Source organism: Ptychodera flava, chromosome 16 (assembly GCF_041260155.1).
Source record: "Ptychodera flava strain L36383 chromosome 16, AS_Pfla_20210202, whole genome shotgun sequence".
Taxonomy (NCBI): domain Eukaryota; kingdom Metazoa; phylum Hemichordata; class Enteropneusta; family Ptychoderidae; genus Ptychodera; species Ptychodera flava.
In genome coordinates, this window is record NC_091943.1 from 8,358,698 (window position 1) to 8,383,479 (window position 24,782).

Below are 24,782 nucleotides of genomic sequence, written 5' to 3' on the forward strand. Positions count from 1 at the left end.
AACTAAACGTTCTCTGGCTTGTTTATGAGCAACACCCATTTAATCATCGGCCAATCATGTGAGGAACATTTTGACTGATTGACTTTTAAAGGGATGACAGTGACATCATCGTCTCTCCTGGAGACCAATGACTTTCAAATAAGCTGTTTTTTAAGCTGTGGCACTAAAAGTGGACCTCGAGGCTAGATGGCGTGAGGAATGTGAGGATGAATGCCGAAAACAATGAATAGGGTCTAGGCTAGTTGTCTGACCACAGGTGTGGCAAATTACACATACAATGAGTATTAGAAAACCATCACATATAAACTTCCTTGGTATTGTTCGTTATAACCCGAGATACTGTGAGTCCCCCAAAATAAAACCAAACAGTCTGTTATTGGGGTTGACTCACGGGCTTGAGGGGTTAAAGACATGCTGTTAACCTCACAGCCAGTCAATATGTGTTTTATAACATACCTCATCCAAAGTCATGCATAAGAACGTACCAGACGCAAAATTTTTAGCATGTATTAAGTAATATGTAACAGATGCATTTAATTATTAATTCAAACTTCAAACTATATTACATAAAATTCAAACATCACAATAACTTCATGCTTCAAACTTGGAAATTTAACTTCACTACAAAAAGTTCAATACACCTTTGATAATCTTTTTCTTCTGTTTTGAGTCCTTGTTCGAAATCAGAATATTCAGTTCTTCAGAAAGTAGGATAAACCCCAAAATTTGTAATCAGTGTGACCTTTCATCCGCTCGCAAATAACAGCACAGGTGTGTGGATGTTTCTTGAGCTTATGCGACAATCTGAGACGGTCCCTAGTGCTGCAAAAATTGTTATACTGAAAGATCGTCAAAATGAGCTCCCACAAGTGGTCCCTATAGATCTATAGGCACGATGGGAACTGGTAGCTTCAATACATGTAGCAAGTTTCATCAACTTTGGTCCAGTCAATTCAAATATATATCCCTTATTAGCAACGTTCATTAAATATGCAAATTAGGAATTGGGTGAATTTAAAATGCTTAATCATTACGGAAAGCTCATAAACTTAGGAATACCCTACTTCCCTACTTAGTTATCAGAGGATCAATTTCACCTGCCTTTCCTACAATGGCACCAGCTGGATAAAATAAACGTAACAATGGAACACCTTGGGAAATTAAAAGTCTTCTTTTTGTCACCCAAGTTGGTCAGGCAAGACCCGGGTTACAGGAACTATGCAAGTTAATGCAGTCTTTCCCTAATGTGACTTTCAATAATGTTAAATCATAGTATCTTCAATATACATACCAAATTGGCAACTATCTTTCATGTCACCGCTTACTATAATGGTTCCCACTGCTGATATATCTTGGTGTGATCAACATCTCATCATCATGTATATCCATTTTTTTATAAAATCATTAATTATGCGAATGAGCAAAAAGTATGCAAACCACACCCACCGAAAACTAAGAATTCTTACCATTTGCTAACTGAATATATATACCAGATTTGATTCTGATCTGATCAGCCGTTTTTGAGATATTGGACCAACAGACAGACAGACAGACATCGGTGCGACATATGCTCACCTGTGTGAACACGTGAGCAAAAGATGGTTCGTCCCAGTTATCAGATCAACATTGCTGGCTGTAAAATCTCATTACCCGCTGTGTTTGTTTAGATCTCATCTTGCCACTCCAGATTGGAAGAGTTTGGCTTAGGAAGTTCCCTTGGTATATTGGTATATGGCTAGCTAAATTGGTAGGTAATTACCACAGGCGTGATGTTTACTGGGTAGTTTAGTTTAGTTTATGCTACATACGTTTCGACGTTCTCTTCCGTAGCCTACGTCAGAACGTAGCATAAACTACACTTATACAAACTACCCAGTAAACATCACGCCTGTGGTAATTACCAACTTGCCCCATCGAAGAACAAGTCATCGTTGATGACACAGTCCCCGCTTATCCATTTTGTTATAATCTTTGGTGTCTAGGTAGCTGTGGTCTAGGTAGCTGTGGAATGACATTGATGCAACGGGTGCATTAGGCCTGTGACTTGCATAATTAGTAATCTGAGGAACGTTCAATAAATGACTCATCTCTGCCGGTAATGACCACTCAAGGAACTTTTGATTACATCATCCATAACGATGCCCTTATTGCCTCCAGTGTCATAATGGCACATACTATACACATGGTTTGGTGGAATTTTTGAAATGGTATGGGATCGGGTATGTTGTTGTAATCAGCCATTTCGGATCATATAACGAAACAAATTAATGTACACAAAAATGCAGCCATAGTATTTTATCTTCATATCACGTTTGAACAAAATCAGTCCATCGAGGGATAGTGACCTATGTTTATGTTTCAAAGACATAAAAAAATCACACCAAAATTTAAATCAAATGGCTGTCTATTGACCATATGGATCATAGTACAAAATTAGTAGACATGCATATGTATGCCATAGTACTTTATCTTTGTACCAAGTCTCAACAACATTGGTTAAAGAATATTTGCATATGATTAAGCCTCAAAGACATGAAAAAATCCAAAAATGACCATCTGACAGCAATATTGGAAAAAAATGACAATCTGGCAGCCATATTGGAACATGTCACAAAGTAAATTGACATGTATATGTATGCCATAGTGCTTGATCTTTGTGCCAAGTTTGGACAAAATGGGTGTAATGACCTTTGAATTACGATTCAAAGACATGCAAAATTCCAACAAAATGGCAGTTCTGCAGCCATATTTGATCCTATCGCGAGCTTAATTGATACATGCATATTTATGCCATAGTGCTTTGCCTTTGTGCCAAGTTTGAACCAAATCGGTTCAAAAAATGTTTGAGTTATATGGTTCGAAGACATGAAAAAATCGCAAAAAAAATGGCCGCCTGTCAGCCATATTGGATCATATCACGAAATAAATTGGTGTTCATATGAAGGGCATAATGTTTTGCTTTTGTGCCAAATTTGAACAGAATCGGTTCAAATATGTCTGAGTTATGGTTCAAAGACATGAAAAATTGCAACAAAATGGCCGCCTCACGTCCATATTGGATCGTATCGCAATATAATTCAATGTGCATATGTAGGACATAGTGTTATGCCTTTGTGTCAAGTTTGAACAGAATCGGTTCAAGGATCTTTGAGTTATTGTCCAAAGACACGAAAAATCGCAAACAAAATGGCCGCCTCGTGGCCATATTGGATTGTATCACAAAATAATTTGACATGGATATGTAAGCCATAGTGTTATACCTTTGTGGCAAGTTTGATAAGAATCTGTTCAAGGATGTCTGAGTTATGGTCCAAAGACATGAAAAATCGCAACAAAATGGCCGCCACGCACCCATATGGAAACACATCGCAAAATAATTTGACATGGATATTTAAGCCATAGTGATATGCTTTTGTGCCAAGTTTGAGCAGAATGTGCTCAAGGATGTCTGAGTTATGGTCCAAAGACATGAAAAATCGCAACAAAATGGCCGCCACGCGCCCATATTGAAACATATCGCAATAAAATTTGACATGGATATGAAAGCCATAATGTTATGCCTTTGTGCCAAGTTTGAGCAGAATGTGCTCAAGGATGTCTGAGTTATGGTCCAAAGACATGAAAAATCGCAATAAAATGGCCGCCTCGCGCCCATATTGGATCGTATCACAAAATAAATCGACGTGCATCTGTAGGTCATAGTCCTATGCCTTTGTGCCAAGTTTGAACAAAATCAGTTTAGCAGTGTCTGAGAAACTGTTGATGACGGACGGACGGACGGACGGACGGACGGACACACGGACGGGACCCAATCTATAAGTCCCCGCCGGACTTCGTCCGCGGGGACTAATAATACCCTCAACTGAGAAAAAAAAAAGGTTTCAAGGGCGATTCTTCCAGCCCTTAACCCTTCACCGTTATTCGTAAGCGCAGCCCAGTGTTAGCTTGGGGGCACAGTCGTACAGATGCAATAAATTGTTTGGGGTTCAGACACTTCGCACCAAAACCAGTTCGCCCCACACAACTTCGTCCCAAAACCATTTCGTACCGAAACCGCCTCGTCCCAGGTACTACTCCGCCCAACCCCACTTCGCCCCAAGTACCACATCGTACTATTAAAAACCACTTCGCCCAAAGTGTAGTACCGTCAACTCGTCCTGAAACAACGATGTTACGACGAATCATAAGGTTGTTTTTACCTACAACTTGGAAGCATTAATGTGTTAGCACATTTTGGCTACCACGAACCATTTATTGTTGCATGAAACCATTAAACGATAGAATAAGAAAAAAGAAACACGTAAGGCTGCGTTCACAAATAACGATTAGGGGGGGGGCTAAAGGAATCTCGATTGAAATCTTATTTTTTTTCAGATCCCCCCCCCTAAGTACCCTAAAAAATTTTCAAATACCCCCCTCTATATGTTCAAAATTTTTCAAGTCCCCCCCCCCCAACTATCACAGGCCCAAATATTTGCAAAGGATGTGAGCGCAGCAAAAATAAACATGTATCGCGCAACTCTGGTCGCTGTTCAACACTACCTGTATTAGCACTTAATTTGTATAGTCATATTCCCAAGGCAAGTTCTTTAAATGCATCAGTGAATTTTTAGATTTATCGGTCTAAAAGCCAACTTGAGTTAATCCAACTCTGGCCAGGTCAATTGCTCCTGTTAAAGAGCACACAAATGCAATCATGAGAGAGTAGGAAAATTGTGAATTCTGGCTAATTGCCGTATTGCACAGTGACCTACCAAAATTGTTTCGAAACTACAAGACCTATATGAATTAGATGCTACTCAAAATTGACAATACCGGAAGTTAAAATATTCCATCAATAAATGTTTAATCTCTGAAATTTTGGGTGTGATAATTGCAAATTTGGTTAAAAAATAAATAATTCCATTTGGTCACATATTTTTTCTTTTAGTCTTTACTATTCAAAGTTTTACTTCTGTATCATTTTATAATAAGAGTGTGAAAATTTAGAAAATCAAGCATGGTGACCATATCTTTTTTGTTTAATATTTGATTATTCTCAAATGCCAGAATTCAAACATTTCTATGTTTTCTTCCATGTGTTGCTCTCTGGCCTGATCTTGTGTACAAGTGAGTTTCACTGTCAGTGTCATTGACCAAAACTCTTCTTCAACTACCATGTACATCAGAGTCAGAGCTGTCTCTGTCACTGTTCAGGTATGCAGTGACAGTGACACTGCAGTAGCAGGGTAGTATCTGATAGTGACAATACCCGTAGGCAGTAGCACTTTGATGATTTTGGCAATATTTTTGTTCAGTTTTACAACTGCGTTCTTGTTCTACTCCCTACAGTATGTTGAATTGTCCAGTATTCAGCTTGCTATCACAGCCTATGTACCGGTATGTGTACCGTGCATTTGTATCACTGACAACTGACTGTCAGTCTGGACTCCAATTAAATTATACATATTCATATTCATACTTATATATACAGGCTTTGTCGACAAACTAAATATTGTGTGTTTGAGCATGCTGTAGGGAGATAGCAAGAAACTGCAGTTGTTATATTGCATTGGAATATTGCAGAAATCATTAACAGTTGCAGCTTCTGCCCTGTTACGAGGCTCAAGTTTGTTTTTTACGACAAATCACACGTTTAGATTTTTTCGAGATAAAAGTCATGAAATGTGACAAAATGGTTCTAGATTTTGTTTAATTATTAGGCCTACTAACATTACAACATTCTGATGACATAAAAAATGGTATTCATTTTTCATTGAATTATCTACAAAAACTTGGAATTGGAAAATGTAAAACTCAAAAGGGACCCAAAATTTTTCAAGTCCCCCCCTACAGGTAGAGCAAAATTTTCAAGTCCCCCCCCTCCACTACCCCCAAAATTTTCGAATCCCCCTTGAATTCCTCCAGCCCCCCCCCCCCCCCAAATCGTTTTTTGTGAACGCAGCCTAAATGCTACAACTCAGGTGCCGTGCGCGGAATTGCACGATGTCAATTTCGCGAAATGCGTACACTTTCAAGATTTCAGTCCCAGGATGACAGGAAGGTGGTTATATTCAGCTTTACCAGTTTAGCGATAAGTTTCGGGCAAAGTGGTTTGGGGGACATTGCTTTTGGGCGAAGTGGTTTTGGTACGAGGTAGCTCTGCATGGCAGGGCTGTGTGTTACCGGCGTTACACGGTTTCCCACCACAGTTGTTTTGGTGCGAAGTGGTTGGTGCGAAACACAGTTGCGAGTGGAGTGATACGTACCGGCCGCCGCGTACTATGCATATAACAATTATTATATGCATAGTACGCGGCGGCCGGTACGTATCACTCCACTCGCAACTGTGGTGCGAAATGGTATAGGACGAGATGGTATGGTGCGAAGTGGTTTTGGTGCGAAGTGTCTGGGACCAATTGTTTTGAGCCCCCCCCCCCCCCCCCCCCTACGCGCGTGCGTACTTAGGCAGCCCATGATGCGCCATCTTGGTCCTGTGGATGCGAACCGATCCATCGTATTATCGCCAATATCTTCAGAATTTGACCCCGTATACATAAATACATATCGTAAGTGAAATTTTGTTATTATTATTGACTCCGATCGACAAGGCAGATATGTGTTATACTTTTATAGTGGGTGGAGGGACTGTTACAGTGTGGGTACAGGCGTTCCGATCGGGGCTTCGTGAAGCGACGATCCGTGCGCCTGTGTGGTGGGGTCCGGCCAGCTAAAATAATACTGCTCGTCACGAATTAACGTTCTCATTACTGTATTCAAAGACCGCTTATCTTTACAAAAATAAACAAAATACTACTAGTAATAGTCCAAGACCTCAAAATTACGTTACTTGGTTTTCGAACGAGTAGCAACACTGATCTCATGATCGTATAATTCGCCCAGGGAGACGTCCGAACTCTGCCCGTAAGGAAATATTAGGCTGCGTTCACAAAACAACAGGGGGGGGGGCTTGAGGAAATCAGGGGAGCTTCGAACATTTTGGGGGCAGCGGGGGGAAGGGTTGAAAGTTTTACTCTGTCTACTCTGCCTATAGGAGAGGGGGACCTGAAAATTTTTTGGTTCCCTTTCATTAGGATTCCAAGGTTTGATGGGTAATTCAATGAAAATTCAATACCATTTTAATGTCATGTTCTAATGTTAGTAAGGAGCCGTCGATAATAAAAGCTGACGCACGACAAACGACAAATTCTTTCGTTTAGGGAGGGGGGGTTAAGAGCTCATTTCGTTTTGTGTGCGTCAAAATCGCATAAGGATTTTCTATTGTTTTTGAAGTGCGACTTTGCAGTGAGAACGCAAAACTACCTTCGCGTTCATCGAGAACAGAATGACCGCAAAATACGGAGACAGAAAAGGCAACGAAAATACATGAATGTGAAATTAAAACTTGTATGCTTTTTCAACGTGAACAATGTACGTGAAACATTTTCCTACGTGCAAATACATTAAAATGTTCTGTCTTAAAAATGAAACGCATAAAGTGGAGGTTTATTAATTAATGTGCCCTTTCGGTATTTTTTCATGGGCTTGCGGATCGGAGAGGTGCGTTTGGGTTTGTCAGAAACGGCATCATAATACGAAATTGATTTCGCTTAAGAACTTTCGTTTTGAGGGGGGAGGGAGGGGGTTTCAAGTAAAACGAAGGAATTACGTTTCTTGTGCGTGACAGCTTTTATTATCGACAGCCCCTAATAGTTGAACAAGTTGAACCATATTGTTGCATTTCATTACTGTTGTCTTGAAAAGATCTAAAAATGTATGAATTTTCATAAAAACGAAACAAACAGGTAGGCCTAGTAACTGTTGATAATTAATCTTTTCAACTTGTAGCCCTGCGTACGATGCTGTGTGTTCCGCTACAGCTAATCGCCCCGCTCACCACATGTGGTGAGCGGGGCGATTAGCTGTTGCGGAACACACAGCATCGTACGCAGGGCTATTCAACTTGATATTTCTATGCAATATATTAAATACAGTGTCTTACTGTCTCCCTACAGTATGCTGAAACACTCATTCAGTGTGTTGACAAAAGACTGCATATATGAATTTTTGGTGATAATTGAATTAGAGTCCAGACTGAAAGTCATTTGTCAATGATTCAAATGCGGGGTACATATTCACATGCTGTGTTGGCAAGCTGAAGACTCAACAGTTCAACACGCTGTAGGAAGTAGAACAAGAATGCAGTTGTATAAACTGAACAAAATTGTCAAACTTATCACAGTCAATACAACTACTGCCCTGCTACTGCCTATGGGCAGTGGCACTGTCACTGCATTCCGGCAGTGACAGAGGTAGCTCTGACTTTGAAGTTGCTGAAGAAGAGTTTGGGTCTTGTAATGCTCATGACAGTGAAACATACCTGCAGTGTACACAATATCAGACCACACATGGAAGACAATGAGACTTGAAAGCTATCAGGGATTTTGGAATTCTGGCATATGAGAATAATCAAATTTTAAACATAAAGAAAAAAGATGGGGTCACCGTGCTTGATTTGATGCTTGATTTTCTAAATTTTCACATTCTCATCGTAAACTAACACAAAAGTAATACTTTGCACAGTAAAGACTAATTTAAATAAAAAAAATGTGTGACTAAATGGAATTATATTAATTTTACCAAATGTACTGTTATTATACCAAAATTTCAGAGATGAAAACATTTATTTGAAATTGATGGAATATTTTAACCTTATGTATTGTCAGTTTTGCAAAACTTATAAGTAGCATCTAATATAGCCAGAAATTCACAATCTCTCATCACGGTAATTTTGTGTTCTCTTGAGCAGGTGCCACTGTCATGGCCAGATCAAGTTGTATTAATTCATGTCGGCTTTGACTGACAAATCAAAAGAGTCCACTGAATCACTTGCCTAAGGAATATGACTCTACAAACTGCTAATAACAGGCATTATTATACACCTGCATCTGTTACCTGTGGAGTTTTGTTGTACAGGAAGTTTCGGTATCAGAGGACGCAGAGTCCAATTACTTTGACACGGAATACAATAACTTTAGGTGTTTTTGGGTGCTATTTGACCTTTGACCTCAAAAAACCTTTCCGTCAACACAGAGAAAAGGAGAGATACTATTGTTTTACAACAAATATCCTTCTGAACATTCAGTACTTCACGAAGTTAATAGTGGTCAATCCACAAACTCTGAATTTGAGTGAAATTATGCTGCTTACCTACAATTTCTACCGCCTGCACTGCACTGTGCGGGTTGAAATTTCATTCTGTGCACTTAGCGGACACGCTGAACCTGTCCCTAGACTGCTCGCGACTGCTCAATGCAGTGAGCAATGGGCATCCCCCGAAACGCTCTATTTTGACTTTTTCCTGGTAAAATTGGACTAATAAAGGTGTATAAGAATAAAGTTATTCACAAAATACCAGGATCTATATCCTCGTACATCCATGCTTTGGGATTGTTGTTGACGCTACATTTCTCAGACAATACCTCCGCTGCATGATGTACTTGGACATGAAAATATTTCTTTGCCTGCATCCCTAATAAATATGAGGCTATATGATAATTTGGGTTGGACTTGAAAATTTTTCATTACATAGAAGGGGGACATGAAAATTTTTTAGGGTATTCAGAGGGGATCTGAAAAAAGTAAGATTTCAATTGCCTATTCCTCAACCCACCCCCAACCCACCCCCTGCCCTTCCCCAACTGTTATTTGTGAATGCAGCCTTACTATTGCTGCACAGACCCTTTGATGAATGACCATCATTGACAACAAGCTCTTAGGCATGTGACTCTGGCATCTGTTAGTAAATCAGACTCTTTTTTTGTAGGTTTCTATAAATTGTACTGGTCTTTGGTACGTTATGGAGGTAAAAGAATTTACCTCTATGTATTGGGATTGGTTTATTTCCTGATGGGCAGTAGTTACAGTAGACTAGTAGTAGTAGGGCCATCATAGCTGCAATAGTTGTAGCCCCAGTGGGCTGGGATTGTTGCGTATTTTCCTGCATATTTGAGTCTTATACATTACACCATTATTGTTACTGTTGTTGATTGTATTTTCATCACAACATATATACCTTATGAATTACCGCTATCACATATAGGTTTATGATACTGGTATTATTTTTTGTAACCTATATTGTAGATGTTAGTGCTTCCCTGCTCAGGAAGCTTGTTGTCTCTCTCAATACAAAAGCATTGACTTTTCTGGGCCATTTCTTTCACCATATACAGGTTTCATTTGAGGAAAGGACATGGAGCAATCATCAAATCAAAGATTTATTCAATCAAGTCAATATGCTGCTATGAATGACTTGTTATTCCAACAATTTGGTTTCCAAGTACTCGCAAACAACATCCGTGAGGAAGATACAGACACTCATCCCATCCTGGTGCAGTGTGTTCTGAGAGAATCAGATGTAGAAATCTGGGGAGGATTTCGTGTCCGTGCATTCATTGTCAAACTGGACTTTCTAAAGACTCACGGTCAACCTCAGATGTGTTTAGCCATCCTGTTGAAAAATAAGTTTACTCCTGATGTGAAAAGACTGGGAGCACCTTTCAACTTAAAGCTTATCATTTACAGTGGATTCAGAATGTGTTGGATGAAGATGTGGATGGTATGCCGGTCAGAAATTCAAAGGAAATTCCATTTATTGCCATGTATGATGCTGCCAAATTGTCTGAGGCAGAAACATTGACAAATAATTTACCATGGAAAGGATCAGAAGTCACCACACTACTGGAAACTGAAGGAGAAGCTAATGCTGTAGAAGAAATGGAAACTCCCGGTGATCAATCAACTGTGAGAGAGAAGTCCCATGACCTTTCACCCGCAGATACCAGCCAGGTATGTCAGGAGGTGTCAATTAACACAGTTGATATGAATAAGCAGTTGGAACTTGAAAAATGTCCAACTGATTTGAAGGACGGAAATAAAAGGGAGAGAGTTAAGGGACAGAATGAAGAGGCACCTGGAAATGTTAGCCATGAGGATGGAGATGTAGGACAAACAACAGCTGAATCTGAAAATTGTGAAAGTTCTGAAGATTTGGACAACATTTCAAACACAGACGATGACAAAAGATTAAGTGCAGAGCTGTCTACGAAAGATGGCAATCTGGAAATGAACCATCCAGGGCATAAATTCAATGCAAATGCTGCCGTCACTGACATGTCAGAAGCAACAGCAGAAGCAACAGAAACTCCATGCTCTGACACTGGGGGCGCTAGCAGCCCTGATACTGATAAATCTTGCCATCGAAAAGCTGAGCCCAATAATGATGAAGAATCACTTCCAGGAACACAATCCAAAAGAAAGAGCACTGCATTTAAAAAAGCTCCGTCCAAGAAAAATAAGGTACAATGTGAGAAAAGGTTAACAACAGCGAGAAACCCTACTCTGCATGCAGAATTACATATGCAGAAAAAGGAAGCAAAGACATTGAAACGTAAGAAAAAAGAGAAAGCTACAAAGAAATCTTACAATTGTGAGGAGTGTGGTATTGCTTTCACATTAAAGAAAGAATACTCTGTGCATGTGAGAATACATAAAGATGCCAAGAAACAAAGCTTCCAGTGTCTCCTTTGTGCAACACAGTTTGTTCAAAGGAAAGAACTGATGGATCACGAGAAGTCTGAGCACCCTGGAGCAAGGCCCTATGTCTGTGAAGTGTGCCACAATTGTTTTAAGAGTTTTTATAGCCTGAAAAGCCACATCAAGAAGGTTCATAGGACATTAACTCCCTTCAGTTGTGAGGAATGTAACACAGTCTTCAAAACAAGCAGTGCCTTAACCATACACAACAAGCGACGGCATCTGGGCATTTGGAATCACCAGTGTGACACTTGCGGCAAAAAATTCTTTGGTAAATATGAATATGAGCTACATTTAGTAACACACACAAATGTGAGGAATTTCCAATGTGAGGTATGTGGCAAGGCCTACAGGTCAAAAGCAAATCTTCGGGAGCACACGCTCTCTCACTCAGGAAAGAAACCACATCTGTGCAATGTCTGTGGAAAGGGTTTTGGTCGCAGGCAGCATCTGATGGAGCATATGGTGGTCCACACAAAGAAGAATGATTTCTTATGTGATTACTGTGGGAAAAGTTTCAGTAATAAGACAAATCTTTATGTACACAGAAGGCAACACACAGGTGTACATCCTCATGTCTGTACAATATGTTGGCAAGGGTTTCACCGCCAACAGGGGCTTGCAAAACATATGGAGAAAATACATTCAAATGTAGAAACTGAACCGGTTGCATCTTTAAATTCATGAAAATATTGTACACTTACTGTTTCTACGATGGTTTGTTACCCAGATAGTGTCATTTGTATTACTTCACCCAAATATTTTTTAGTGAATTGCACATTAATTTATCGACTCTGTATTTAATTGATGGTTAATATATTTTCACAGTTCTTGTATTTGTCATACATTTCAATTGTTTATACATTTTTCAGTTACTTTACACTGCATTGAGGTGTATGAGTAGTGCGCTTCAAAGAATCTTTCAATAATATTGATTAAAATGTTTGTACATTTGTGGTTACAATTAAAATAGCTGTGAAAGTAGTCATTGGCCAACTTCAAACCCATGCATTGCAAGTGCTATGCTTGTCAAAATCTATTAAATACACTGTAGACTGAGCACAGCAGTTGCAGATATTACAGAGTATTAGTTCTACAAATACAACTTATACAATATTTGATGTTTAATATGTTGACAAACATATGCTCGTCTCGACTATTCAAATTATTTTTAAAAAATAACATGTAGCGTTTTCGTACATCACAGTAGTAATTTCATTGTACATGTCGTCATACAGCCCAGACCCTATTCATTGCTTTCAGCCTTTGTCCCCACTCCATCTAGCCTTGAGGTTGAAAGTTAATGGTCTCCAGGAGAGATTATGTCACTAAACTAAACGTTCTCTGGCTTGTTTATGAGCAACACCCATTTAATCATTGGCCAATCACGTGAGGAACATTTTGACTGATTGACTTTGAAAGGGATGCCAATGACATCATCATCTCTCCTGGAGACCAATGACTTTCAAATAAGCTGTTTTTTAAGCTGTGGCACTAAAAGTGGACCTTGAGGCTAGATGGAGTGGGGATGAATGCCGAAAGCAATGAATAGGGTCTAGGCTAGTCGTCTTACCACAGGTGTGGCAAATTACACATACAATGAGTATTAGAAAACCATCACATATAAACTTCCTTGGTATTGTTCGTTTTAACCCATGGCCCAAATTTGATTTTTGGTGTCACTAATCTGTAGCAGACCATTAATACACATGTGGACGGAATTTGCAAGAGGAAAATTATTTTGATTTTGAGACAGTACTCACATACTGACTGGCCATGAGGGAAACAGCATACATCTGTACCCGAGATACTGTGAGTCCCCCAAAACCAGATATGAACTGAAAATGCTCACGTGTTTAATTATATATTGCAGTTATGTGTAAATTTGAACCTTTTCCACATGTTTGCAACTACATTGAAAGTGTTATGATCAACATAATGAATAATATTCACCACAGATTAATTCTAAATCCAAGTATATATCACCAATCAGGAAAGTTCATTAAAATATGCAAATTATGAATTGACTGAAATGTTCTCATTAAATATGCAAATTATGAATTGGCTGAAGTAAAAATGTTAAATGACTTTCAATAATGTCATACTATCTTTAATGTACAAAGCAGTTCGTCAACTTTGGTCTAGTAAAGACAGATAAATATCCTTAATTAGGAAAAATCATTAAATTTGCAAATACGGAATCGGCTAAAGTAAAAATGATTAATGACTTTCAATGCTGTATCATAGTATCTTTAATGTACATAGCAAGTGTTGTCAAATTTGGTTTAGTCAATACAGATAAATATCCCTAATTAGGAAAGTTCATTATATATGCAAATTAGGAATTGGCTGGAGTAAAAAAGTTTAATGACTTTTAATAATGTTGTTTTATAGTATCTTCAATTATGTGGGAAAATTCATCAACTTCGGTCGAGTCAATTCAGATATATATTCCTAATTAGTGAAGTTTGTTAAATATGTAAATAAGGAATTGGCTGAAGTATAACTGCTTAATGATTTTCAATAATTTTATATCATAGTGTCTTCAATGTACATAGAAAGTTTCATCAACTTTGGTAAAGTCCATTCAGATTTATATATCTAATTAGGAAAGTTTATTAAATATGGAAATAAGTATTTGGCTGAAGAAAAACTGCTTAATGACTTTCAACAATATTATATCATAGTATCTTTAATGTACATAGCAAGTTTCATCAATTTTGGTGAAGTCAATTCAAATAAATATCCCTAATTTCAAAAGTTCATTAGATATGCAAATTAAAAGTTTGATGTAGTAAAAATGCTTAATGACTTTCAATAATGTTAAATCATAGTATCTTCAATATACATACCAAGTTTTGTCAATTTTGATCAAGTCAAATCAGATATATATCCCTAATTAGGGAAGTTTATTAAATATGCAAAATATCCATTATCTTTTATATCACCCCTTAATATCTTTCACAGCTGATATATCTTGGTGTGATCAACATTTGTAGAAAATCTCATCAAATTGTGTGCAGTCGTTGTTAATATATATCCATTTTTCTAAAATCATTAATTATGCAAACGAGCAAGAAGTAACCAAGCCACACCCACCAAAAACTAATCAGTTCTTACCATTTGCTATGTGAATATATGTACCAGATTTGATTCTGATCTGATAAGTCGTTTTTGAGATTTCGAGCACACAGACAGACAGACAGACAGATAGACAGACAGACAGACAGACATCGCTGCGACATATGATCACGTGTGTCAACACGTGAGCAAATAAAACCAAACAGTCTGTTAATTGGGTTGATCGACTCACGGGCTTGAGGGCTTAAAGACATATGCTGTTACCCTCACAGCCAGTCAATATGTGTTTTATAACATACCTCATCCAAAGTCATGCATAAGAACGTACCAGACACAAAATTTTTAGCATGTAAGTAATATGTAACAGATACATTTAATTATTAATTCAAACTTCAAACTATATTACATAAAATTCAAACATAACAATAACTTCATGCTTCAAACTTGGAAATTTAACTTCACTACAAAAAGTTCAATACACCTTTTATAATCGTTTTCTTCTGTTTCGAGTCCTTGTTCGAAATCAGAATATTCAGTTCTTCAGAAAGTAGGATAAACCCCAAAATTTGTAACCAGTGTGACTTTTTATCCACTCACAAATAACAGCACAGGTACAGTGTGGATGTTTCTTGAGCTTATGCGACAATCTGAGAAAGTCTCCAGTGCTGCAAAAATTGTTATTACTCCAAGATCTTCAAAATGAGCTCTGACAAGTGGTCCCTATAGATCTATATAGGCACAATGGGAACTGATAGCTTCAATATATGTAGCAAGTTTCATCAACTTTGGTCCAGTCAATTCAAATATATATCCCTAATAAGCAACGTTCATTAAATATGCAAATTAGGAATTGGGTGAATTTAAAATGCTTAATCATTGCGGGCAAGCTCCATTAACTTGGGAATACCTACTTCCCCACTTAGTTATCAGAGGATCAATTTCACAGACCTGCCTTTCCCACAATGGCACCAACTGGATATAAGATAAACGTAACAATGGAACATTCACACCTTGGGGGGTTAAAAGTCTTCTGTTTGTCACCGGAGTTGGTCAGGCAAGGACCCAGGTTTCAGGTACCATGCAAGTTAATGCAGTCTTTCCCTAATGTGACTTTCAATAATGTTAAATCATATCTTCAATATACATACCAAATTAGCAACTATCTTTGTTCCCACTGCTGATCTTAGTGTGATCAACATCTCCTCAAATAGCACTGATTGCAAATGACGTCATGTTTTTCTCTCATTAATATGCATAAATAAATGTTTGTCTGCATTTTCCGCATAAACGATGAAAATAAAACCTGCTAGCGTTACAATGGTTACTAAAAGTCACACTAGTTCGTAGTATTTTATGGCTCAGACTACAGGCTGCAACAACAGCAGTGCATGCAACAAAAAAGTTTGTCCGAATTTTAGGCAGCATTGTCCAAAAGTCGTGCGCGTGCATCTATACTTCGTAACAAACCTGAAATCGCGATTGCAACGCTACTGTGTGCAGTCGTTTTTAATGTATATCCATTTTTCTAAAATCATATTACGCAAATGAGCAAAAAGTATGTAAGTCACACCCACCGAAAACTAATCAATTCTTCCATTCACTAAGTGAATCTATATACCAGATTTGATTCTGATGATCTGATCAGCTGTTTTTGAGATATTGGACCAACAGACAGACAGACAGAAATCGCTGCGACATATGCCACACACGTGAGCAAAAAATGGTTCATCTCAGTTATCAGATCACCATTGCTGGCTGTAAAATCTCATTTATACCCGCTGTGTTTGTTTAGATCTCATATTGCCACTCCAGATTGGAAGAGTTTGGCTTAGGAAGTTCCCTTGATATATTGGTATCATGGCTAGCTTAGGGACTGGTCAGTTTCTTCGGCCTGGGGAGGCCGGTGGATTATTTTTTGCCGACGTCAAAAAGTGGCTGACCCCCCCTATTCCAAATTTTGAAAACAGGGTGACCCCCCCCTATTCCAAATTTCGAAAACAGGGTGACACCCCCCCCCCCCCGGCGTGCGACATGGGTAAAACAAAAGGTGGACATAAATTATATATATATATATATATATATATATATATATATATATATATATAATATAATATTTTACATTTAACATATATTTATATTTTAAATAGTCATTATCACATGAACTGGCCCGAATTCCCACCTGTGTGACGTAGAACAGGACGGATAAGAAATCCGAATTACCCCTGTTGTACGTCATCAACCGGAACTTTTTTCTTTCATGGTACCGTTCATACATACCGGTCGCGACGTGAACTTAGACCGATTTGTCGTTATCGATGCCGTGGTCTCATGACACTTTTTCAAAAAATGTGACCCGACAAATCCACACATGGAAATATAGAAGGCATGTCCAGCGAAATTTCGAGTCGCTAAAACTATAGCTGTTCCCGAGAATCGAATAGGGATACTGCCGATTCAGTCAAGTCACTAGTCGCCTCGATAGGCTCAATGTGGACGTCGTACCTGGCGATCCCGGTTGGCGATAAACCTGAAATCTTCACGTCAACGGAAGTTGAACTGAATAAATGAGTACAGTATAATCTTCGGGAAAGCGACATACAGGCTCAAGCATAAAGTCATTCGACTAACAACGATAAATTTCCTTCATTATACAAAAAATTCCGTAAATTCTTGCTCGGAATCAAACCTGTAGCGCGGCGTAAGGCTGTAGCGCTAGCGAAGACATCAACTGTTGAGCTGTATATGCATTCAATTTGCAGCGCTGTGGAATCCGATGTACTTTGAAAGTTGACTCAGATAACACTCAAAACAGAGTTTCCGTCAAATAAAATTAGGATGTATCTACGGGTGAGATATATGTCACTGCAAACATCAAAGTCAAACATTGACGACCGAGGTCGGGATTAGCGAGTTGACACCGGCATGGCAGAGACCGGTGCGGTGACGGCAGCGTTGTGGGCATAAACATGCAATGAGGTACACTCTGTGTGTCATCGAACGGAATCTTTCACGCTCGCTACGGTCGTAAACTTGTGTGATATTTTGAAAAGCCACGGAATCTCTGAGAATGAGAATTACTGTTTCGATCGTGTCGTTGCATTTACTTCATAAATCTGTTTGTAAATATTCTGAATAACTCTGAATACTATGGCTATCCGTCGCTAGCACGATGAAAGTTATGTCCGCCGTACCGATGGCCGACTTGCCTTGCCATCGGTACAGCGCGAGACAATGATTGACAGGTTCACGTGACAGAATCCGTATGTCTGGTTGGTGGAGATACCATTGGATGTAGCAAATTTCAGCTTGATGGGATTCATGAATGAAAGTATCTCCTGGGTGACGGGCTGCTTTACTCTTTAAATGAAAGTAATCCGCGTAAGTAAAACACAAATCGCGACGAAATTCATGCAATTTCTTACGATAATTTTGATCCATTCACGTCAAAAGAAAAATAAGAAGACTGTTCATGTGATAAATATATAATCCCATGGTATTTTTCTCTGTTTGACGTCATCGTATACTCGTGTTTTTCGCGGAGCCGCACAACTTCTCGCCTTCGGCTCGAAGTTGTACGACTCCGCGAAAAACACTCGTATACGATGACGTCAAACAGAGAAAAATATCATGGGATTATATATAATTATATGTTTTAATGAAATTGTTGACATGTCAGTTGTAAGATAGGAATTTCAAAGTGTCAATCTTAAAGTTTGAATACAGTACATTTTGAATGAGCTGTATTTTGAATGAGCTGTGAATGTATTTCACACTTTCTATGCTTAACCTGATGTCCTGTACTGTTGTACAGAAATGGATGTCAATCATTAATATCAAAGAGGAAAAAGCAGTGAATCAAAAACTTTGATGGGTGTAAAGACTTGCCAACCATCCAATTAAATCTCCTGAGGAGCCATAGAGAGCTTTTTAGTCAAATCTGATGCGTACAGTGTCTGAGAGGACCTTTTCTTGTAACATTGAAACCATAAAAGCACAGCTAATAATGACAAAAACTGCCTTTTTTAACTGTTATTTTGTTCATAAAAAGCATCTTTCTACAGAAAACCTGTAACACAAAGGAAAATAATTGCATCAATGAGAAGGAAAGATATCTTGTCATTTTTCTATCTCTAAAATAAGTCACTGTATCAAATATATATTGTGAAATATTTGTGCATGTTGCTTTCTCATACTGAATTCTCATAGAGAGAACAGAAAAGTATCAGGAATTTGTCATCCTTTTCATATGAAATGCAGATTTCATAATGGTACACTTTCACTTAGCAAACACCAAGATATCTCTGATTTATTAAAGTATGGCGCCCGAAGGGCGCGCCGAAAAATATGAAACATCCTGATATCTCTGATATATATGACTTGTATATTAAAATAATCGCAATCATACCAATCCATAATCCAATAACACTAGGTCAAAATTTGTAAGACAATAGTTGTAAACATAGACACAAAACAGCACAGAACAGACAGTAAATAGACGGTACAAACAAAGTCAAATTCATGAAAGAAAGATATATGGACCTCTGGCCAAAAGACCAAGAAGTGATGTCAGGTGTTTCGAAAATAGTAAGCGCATCCTGCCCCACATGTGGCACCCGCCATATATCAATCTGTAAGTCAGATAGGTAGTGGTCACTAACTAAGGCCCAATGTCACCGATGCCATCAGTGATCATTTGTCGAAGAGAGATATTGTATTTATCTACCAGCTTGCGATACCTGCCAAAAAAGTCATGCACCTGAACGGCATGCTGAAAAATGTCTGATATATTAAAGTAATGAGCTTGAAGAGCACGCTGAAAAATATTGAACATACAGATATCTCTGATGTATGTAAGCTTGATATGTTAAAGTTGGGTGTTCTGAAAAATATGACTAATTATTAAAGTAACGCGCCCGAAGGGCGCGCCGAAAAATACAACCGAATGATGAAATTTGTGGCTGACACTAGCATTTTAGGCAATGATGAGCCTGTGTCAAAACTCGAAAACACACTGACCCCCCTATTGGGCATTTCAAAAACGCGGTGACCCCCCCTATCACCAAAGTCAAAATAGGGTGACCCCCCCCCCCCCCCATGAATCCACCCCCCCCCCCAGGCTGAAGAAACTGACCAGTCCCTTAAGGTAGAACGCACCTCGGGAATCAAACTTTTACACTTCCCTTCTGATATACCACATGTGGGGGTTCATTTTAAAGCTCTTTGAGAAAGAAAACTTTTTACCGGCTTAGTTTTTCGAAATTCGAAAATTTTCATTTTTCTCCATAGAGTTAACACAGGGATGGCGGGCAGATAGTCTATGTAGCCGACACGAACATGGGGTTACACGAAAAATATGTAAATGAGAAGACAATAATAGATGACACGGGCCTCTGCCCTCTTGGCAACTTACTTGATAACTGGAAAGTTGGTGAGGCCCCCTGACAGCTTGCCAACTTACTTACTTGCCAACTTTCATGAGTCTAAGTTGGCACAGGCCCCCGCCAACTTGGCAACTTACTTGCCAACTTTCAGGGGTGGAAGTTGGCAGGGACCTCTGCCAACTTGCCAACTAACTTACTTGCCAACTTTAATGGGTGGAAGTTGGCGGGGCCTGTGCCAACTTGCCAACTTACTTGCCAACTTTCATACAGGGAAGTTGGCTGGGCCTGTGCCAACTTGCCAACTTACTTACTTGACAACTTTCATGGGTGGAACTTGGCGGGGGCCTGTGCCAACTTGCCAATTTACTTACTTGCCACCTTTCATGGGTGGAAGTTGGCAGAGGCCTGTGCCAACTTGGCAACTTACTTGCCAACTTTCAGGGGTGGAAGTTGGCGGGGACCTCTGCCAACTTGCTAACTTACTTACTTGCCAACTTTCATGGGTGGAAGTTGGTGGAGGCCTCTGCCAACTTGCCAACTTACTTGTCAACTTTCATGGGCCGAAGTTGGCGGGGGCCTCTGCCAACTTGCAAACTTACTTACTTGCCAACTTTAATGGGTGGAAGTTGGCGGGGGCCTCTGCCAACTTGCCAACTTACTTACTTGCCAACTTTAACCGGTGGAAGTTGGCGCGGGCCTCTCCCAACTTGCTTACTTACTTACTTGCCAACTTTCATGGGTAGAAGTTGGCAGAGGCCTGTGCCAACTTGCCAACTTACTTGTCAACTGTCATTCAGGGAAGTTGACAGGGGCCTCTGCCAACTTGCCAACTGACTTACTTGCCAACTTTCATGGGTGGAAGTTGGCAGGGGCGTGTAACAACTTGCCAGCTTACTTGCCAACTTTCATACAGGGAAGTTGGCGGGGGCCTGTACCAACTTGCCAACTTATTTACTTGACAACTTTCATGGGTGGAAGTTGGGGGGGGGGCCTCTGCCAACTTGCCAACTTACTTACTTGCCAACTTTAATGGGTGAAAGTTGGCAGAGGCCTGTGCCAACTTGCCAACTTACTTGTCACCTTTCATGGGTGGAAGTTGGCGGGGGCCTCTCCCAACTTGCCAACTTACTTGCCAACTTTCGTGGGCTGAAGTTGGCTGGGGCCTCTGCCAACTTGCCAACTTACTTACTTGCCAACTTTAATGGATGGAAGTTGGCGGAGTCCTATACCAACTTGCCAACTTACTTGCCAACTTTCAAGGGTGGAAGTTGGCAGGGGCCTGCGCCAACTTGCCAACTTACTTACTTGACAACTTTCATCGGTGTAAGTTGGCATAAGCCTGTGCCAACTTGCCAACTTACTTGACAACTTTCATGGGTGGAAGTTGGTGGGGGCCTCTGCCAACTTGCCAACTTACTTGCATACTTTCATACAGGGAAGTTGGCGGGGGCCTCTGCCAACTTCTCAACTTACTTACTTGCCAACTTTAATGGGTGGAAGTTGGCGGGGGCCTCTCCCAACTTGCTTACTACCTTACTTGCCAACTTTCATGGGTGGAAGTTGGCGGGGGCCTGTGCCAACTTGCCAACTTACTTGCCAACTTTCATGGATGGAAGTTGGCGGGTTCCTCTGCCAACTTGCCAACTTACTTACTTGCCAACTTTCATGGGTGGAAGTTGGCGGGGGCCTCTGCCAACTTGCCAACTTACTTGCCAACTTTAATAGGTGGAAGTTGGCGGGGGACTGTGCCAACTTGCCAACTTACTTACTTGCCAACTTTCATGGGTGGAAGTTGGCGAGGGCCTGTGCCAACTTGCCAACTTACTTACTTGCCAACTGTAATGGGTGGAAGTTGGCGGGGGCCTGTATCAACTTGCCAACTTACTTGATAACTTTCATGGGTGGAAGTTGGCGGGGGCCTCTGCCAACTTGCCAAATTACTTGATAACTTTCATACAGGGAAGTTGGCGGGGGCCTCTGCCAACTTACTTACTTGCCAACTTTAATGGGTGGAAGTTGGCGGGGGCCTCTGCCAACTTGCTAACTTACTTGCCATCTTTCATGGGTGGAAGTTGGCGGGGGCCTGTGCCAACTTGCCAACTTTCATGGGTGCCAACTTACTTACTTGCCAACTTTCATGGGTGGAAGTTGGCGGGGGCCTGTATCAACTTGCCAACTTACTTGATAACTTTCATGGGTGGAAGTTGGCGGGGGCCTCTGCCAACTTGCCAAATTACTTGATAACTTTCATACAGGGAAGTTGGCGGGGGCCTCTGCCAACTTACTTACTTGCCAACTTTAATGGGTGGAAGTTGGCGGGGGCCTCTGCCAACTTGCTAACTTACTTGCCATCTTTCATGGGTGGAAGTTGGCGGGGGCCTGTGCCAACTTGCCAACTTTCATGGGTGCCAACTTACTTACTTGCCAACTTTCATGGGTGGAAGTTGGCGGGGGCCTCTGCCAACTTGCCAACTTACTTGACAACTTTCATGGGTGGAAGTTGGCGGGGCCTCTGCCAACTTGCCAACTTACTTTCTTGCCAACTTTCATGGGTGGAAGTTGGTGGAGGCCTCTGGCAGCTTGCCAACATACTTGCCAACTTTCATGGGTGGAAGTTGGCGGAAGCCTGTGCCAACTTGCCAACTTACTTACTTGCCAACTTTAATGGGTGGAAGTTGGCAGAGGCCTCCGCCAACTTCCCCATTGAAAGTTGGCAAGTAAGTTGGCAAGTTGGCAGAGGCCCCCGCCAACTTCGGCCCATGAAAGTTGGCAAGTAAGTAAGTTGGCAAGTTGGCAGAGGCCCCCGCCAACTTCCCCATTGAAAGTTGGCAAGTAAGTTGGCAAGTTGGCAGAGGGTCCCACGAACTTGCTAACTTCCACAACTTGGCAAAGGGCGCCACCAACTTCCACGCATGAAAGTTGGCAAGTAAGTAAGTTGGCAAGTTGGCAGAGGCCCCCGCCAACTTCCCCATTGAAAGTTGGCAAGTAAGTTGGCAAGTTGGCAGAGGGTCCCACGAACTTGGAAACTTCCACAAGTTTGCTATTGAATTAGGTAACAGACGATAGCCACCGACTTGGTATTTCAGAGTTTGAAGTTGTACCCAAGACGGGGAAGTTGGTCGACAAAACCTGAAACTTGTACATTCTGCATATCATTAGCATCTCATTTTCAGCTACATGGACTGTCTGTCGGAAGTTGGCAGGGGCCTCTGCCAACTTGACAACTTACTTGACAACTTTCATTGGTGGAAGTTGGCGGGGGCCTCTGCCAACTTGCCAACTTACTTACTTGCCAACTTTCATGGGTGGAAGTTGGCGGGGGCCTCTGCCAACTTGCTAACTTACTTGCCAACTTTAATGGGTGGAAGTTGGCGGGGGCCTGTGCCAACTTGCCAACTTACTTACTTGCCAACTTTCATTGGTTGAAGTTGGCGGGGGCCTCTGCCAACTTGCCAACTTACTTACTTGCCAACTTTCATGGGTGGAAGTTGAACGATAGCCTGTGCCAACTTGCCAACTTACTTACTTGCCAACTTTAATGGGTGGAAGTTGGCAGAGGCCTCCGCCAACTTCCCCATTGAAAGTTGGCAAGTAAGTTGGCAAGTTGGCAGAGGCCCCCGCCAACTTCGGCCCATGAAAGTTGGCAAGTAAGTAAGTTGGCAAGTTGGCAGAGGCCCCCGCCAACTTCCCCATTGAAAGTTGGCAAGTAAGTTGGCAAGTTGGCAGAGGGTCCCACGAACTTGCTAACTTCCACAACTTGGCAAAGGGCGCCACCAACTTCCACGCATGAAAGTTGGCAAGTAAGTAAGTTGGCAAGTTGGCAGAGGCCCCCGCCAACTTCCCCATTGAAAGTTGGCAAGTAAGTTGGCAAGTTGGCAGAGGGTCCCACGAACTTGGAAACTTCCACAAGTTTGCTATTGAATTAGGTAACAGACGATAGCCACCGACTTGGTATTTCAGAGTTTGAAGTTGTACCCAAGACGGTGAAGTTGGTCGACAAAACCTGAAACTTGTACATTCTGCATATCATTAGCATCTCATTTTCAGCTACATGGACTGTCTGTCGGAAGTTGGCGGGGGCCTCTGCCAACTTGCCAACTTACTTACTTGCCAACTTTCATGGGTGGAAGTTTGCGGGGGCCTCTGCCAACTTGCTAACTTACTTGCCAACTTTAATGGGTGGAAGTTGGCGGGGGCCTGTGCCAACACTCCAACTTACTTACTTGCCAACTTTCATTGGTTGAAGTTGGCGGGGGCCTCTGCCAACTTGCCAACTTACTTACTTGCCAACTTTCATGGGTGGAAGTTGAACGATAGCCACCGACTTGGTATTTCAGAATTTGAAGTTGTACCCAAGAGGGGGAAGTTGGTCGACGAAACCTGAAACTTGTACATTCTGCATATCATTAGCATCTCATTGTCGGCTACATGGACTGTCTGCCGCACACCGGCCATTTTGAATTTCAAATATCGGTAAATCTTGGGTAATTTCTTTCTCTAGTACCAAAATTTGCACAGTGACCCCCTATTTTTATTCTTGATTTTGAAAGAGAATGATTGAAAGATCCCTTGAGGAAAGTTAGAGCAAAAGTTTAAGTCTTTCACTTTCGAGGTGTAGGTAACTACCAACTTGCCCCATCGAAGAATAATGGCTTCAACTGAGAAAAAAGAAAAGATTTCAAGGGCGATTCCTCCAGCCCTTCCCCCTTCACCGCCATTTTTGAGCGCAGCCCAGTCTTTACCTTG

At 40.8% G+C, this 24,782-nt stretch overlaps 2 protein-coding genes across 3 annotated transcripts in view; both read left to right on the forward strand.

Moving 5' to 3' along the window:
* Positions 1-24,782, forward strand: part of LOC139152724 (UDP-glucuronosyltransferase 2C1-like) — a 567,100-nt gene that overhangs the window by 265,498 nt on the left and 276,820 nt on the right. The window lies entirely within an intron of this gene.
* Positions 5,961-12,756, forward strand: LOC139152712 (gastrula zinc finger protein XlCGF26.1-like). 2 transcript variants are annotated; one of them, XM_070726019.1, is made up of 2 exons: positions 5,961-6,043; positions 10,212-12,756. In XM_070726019.1, exon 2 carries the CDS (start codon positions 10,600-10,602, stop codon positions 12,259-12,261), a length of 1,662 nt encoding a protein of 553 aa, XP_070582120.1. In that variant the 5' UTR covers positions 5,961-6,043; positions 10,212-10,599; the 3' UTR covers positions 12,262-12,756. The 2 variants fall into 2 exon arrangements, with proteins under 2 accessions (XP_070582120.1, XP_070582119.1); XM_070726018.1 differs by lacking the exon at positions 5,961-6,043 and adding an exon at positions 6,423-6,548.

Bases quoted from the DNA above. Each gene is read 5' to 3' on its own strand.
- LOC139152712 (XM_070726019.1), top strand. From the start codon at position 10,600: ATGCCGGTCAGAAATTCAAAGGAAATTCCATTTATTGCCATGTATGAT.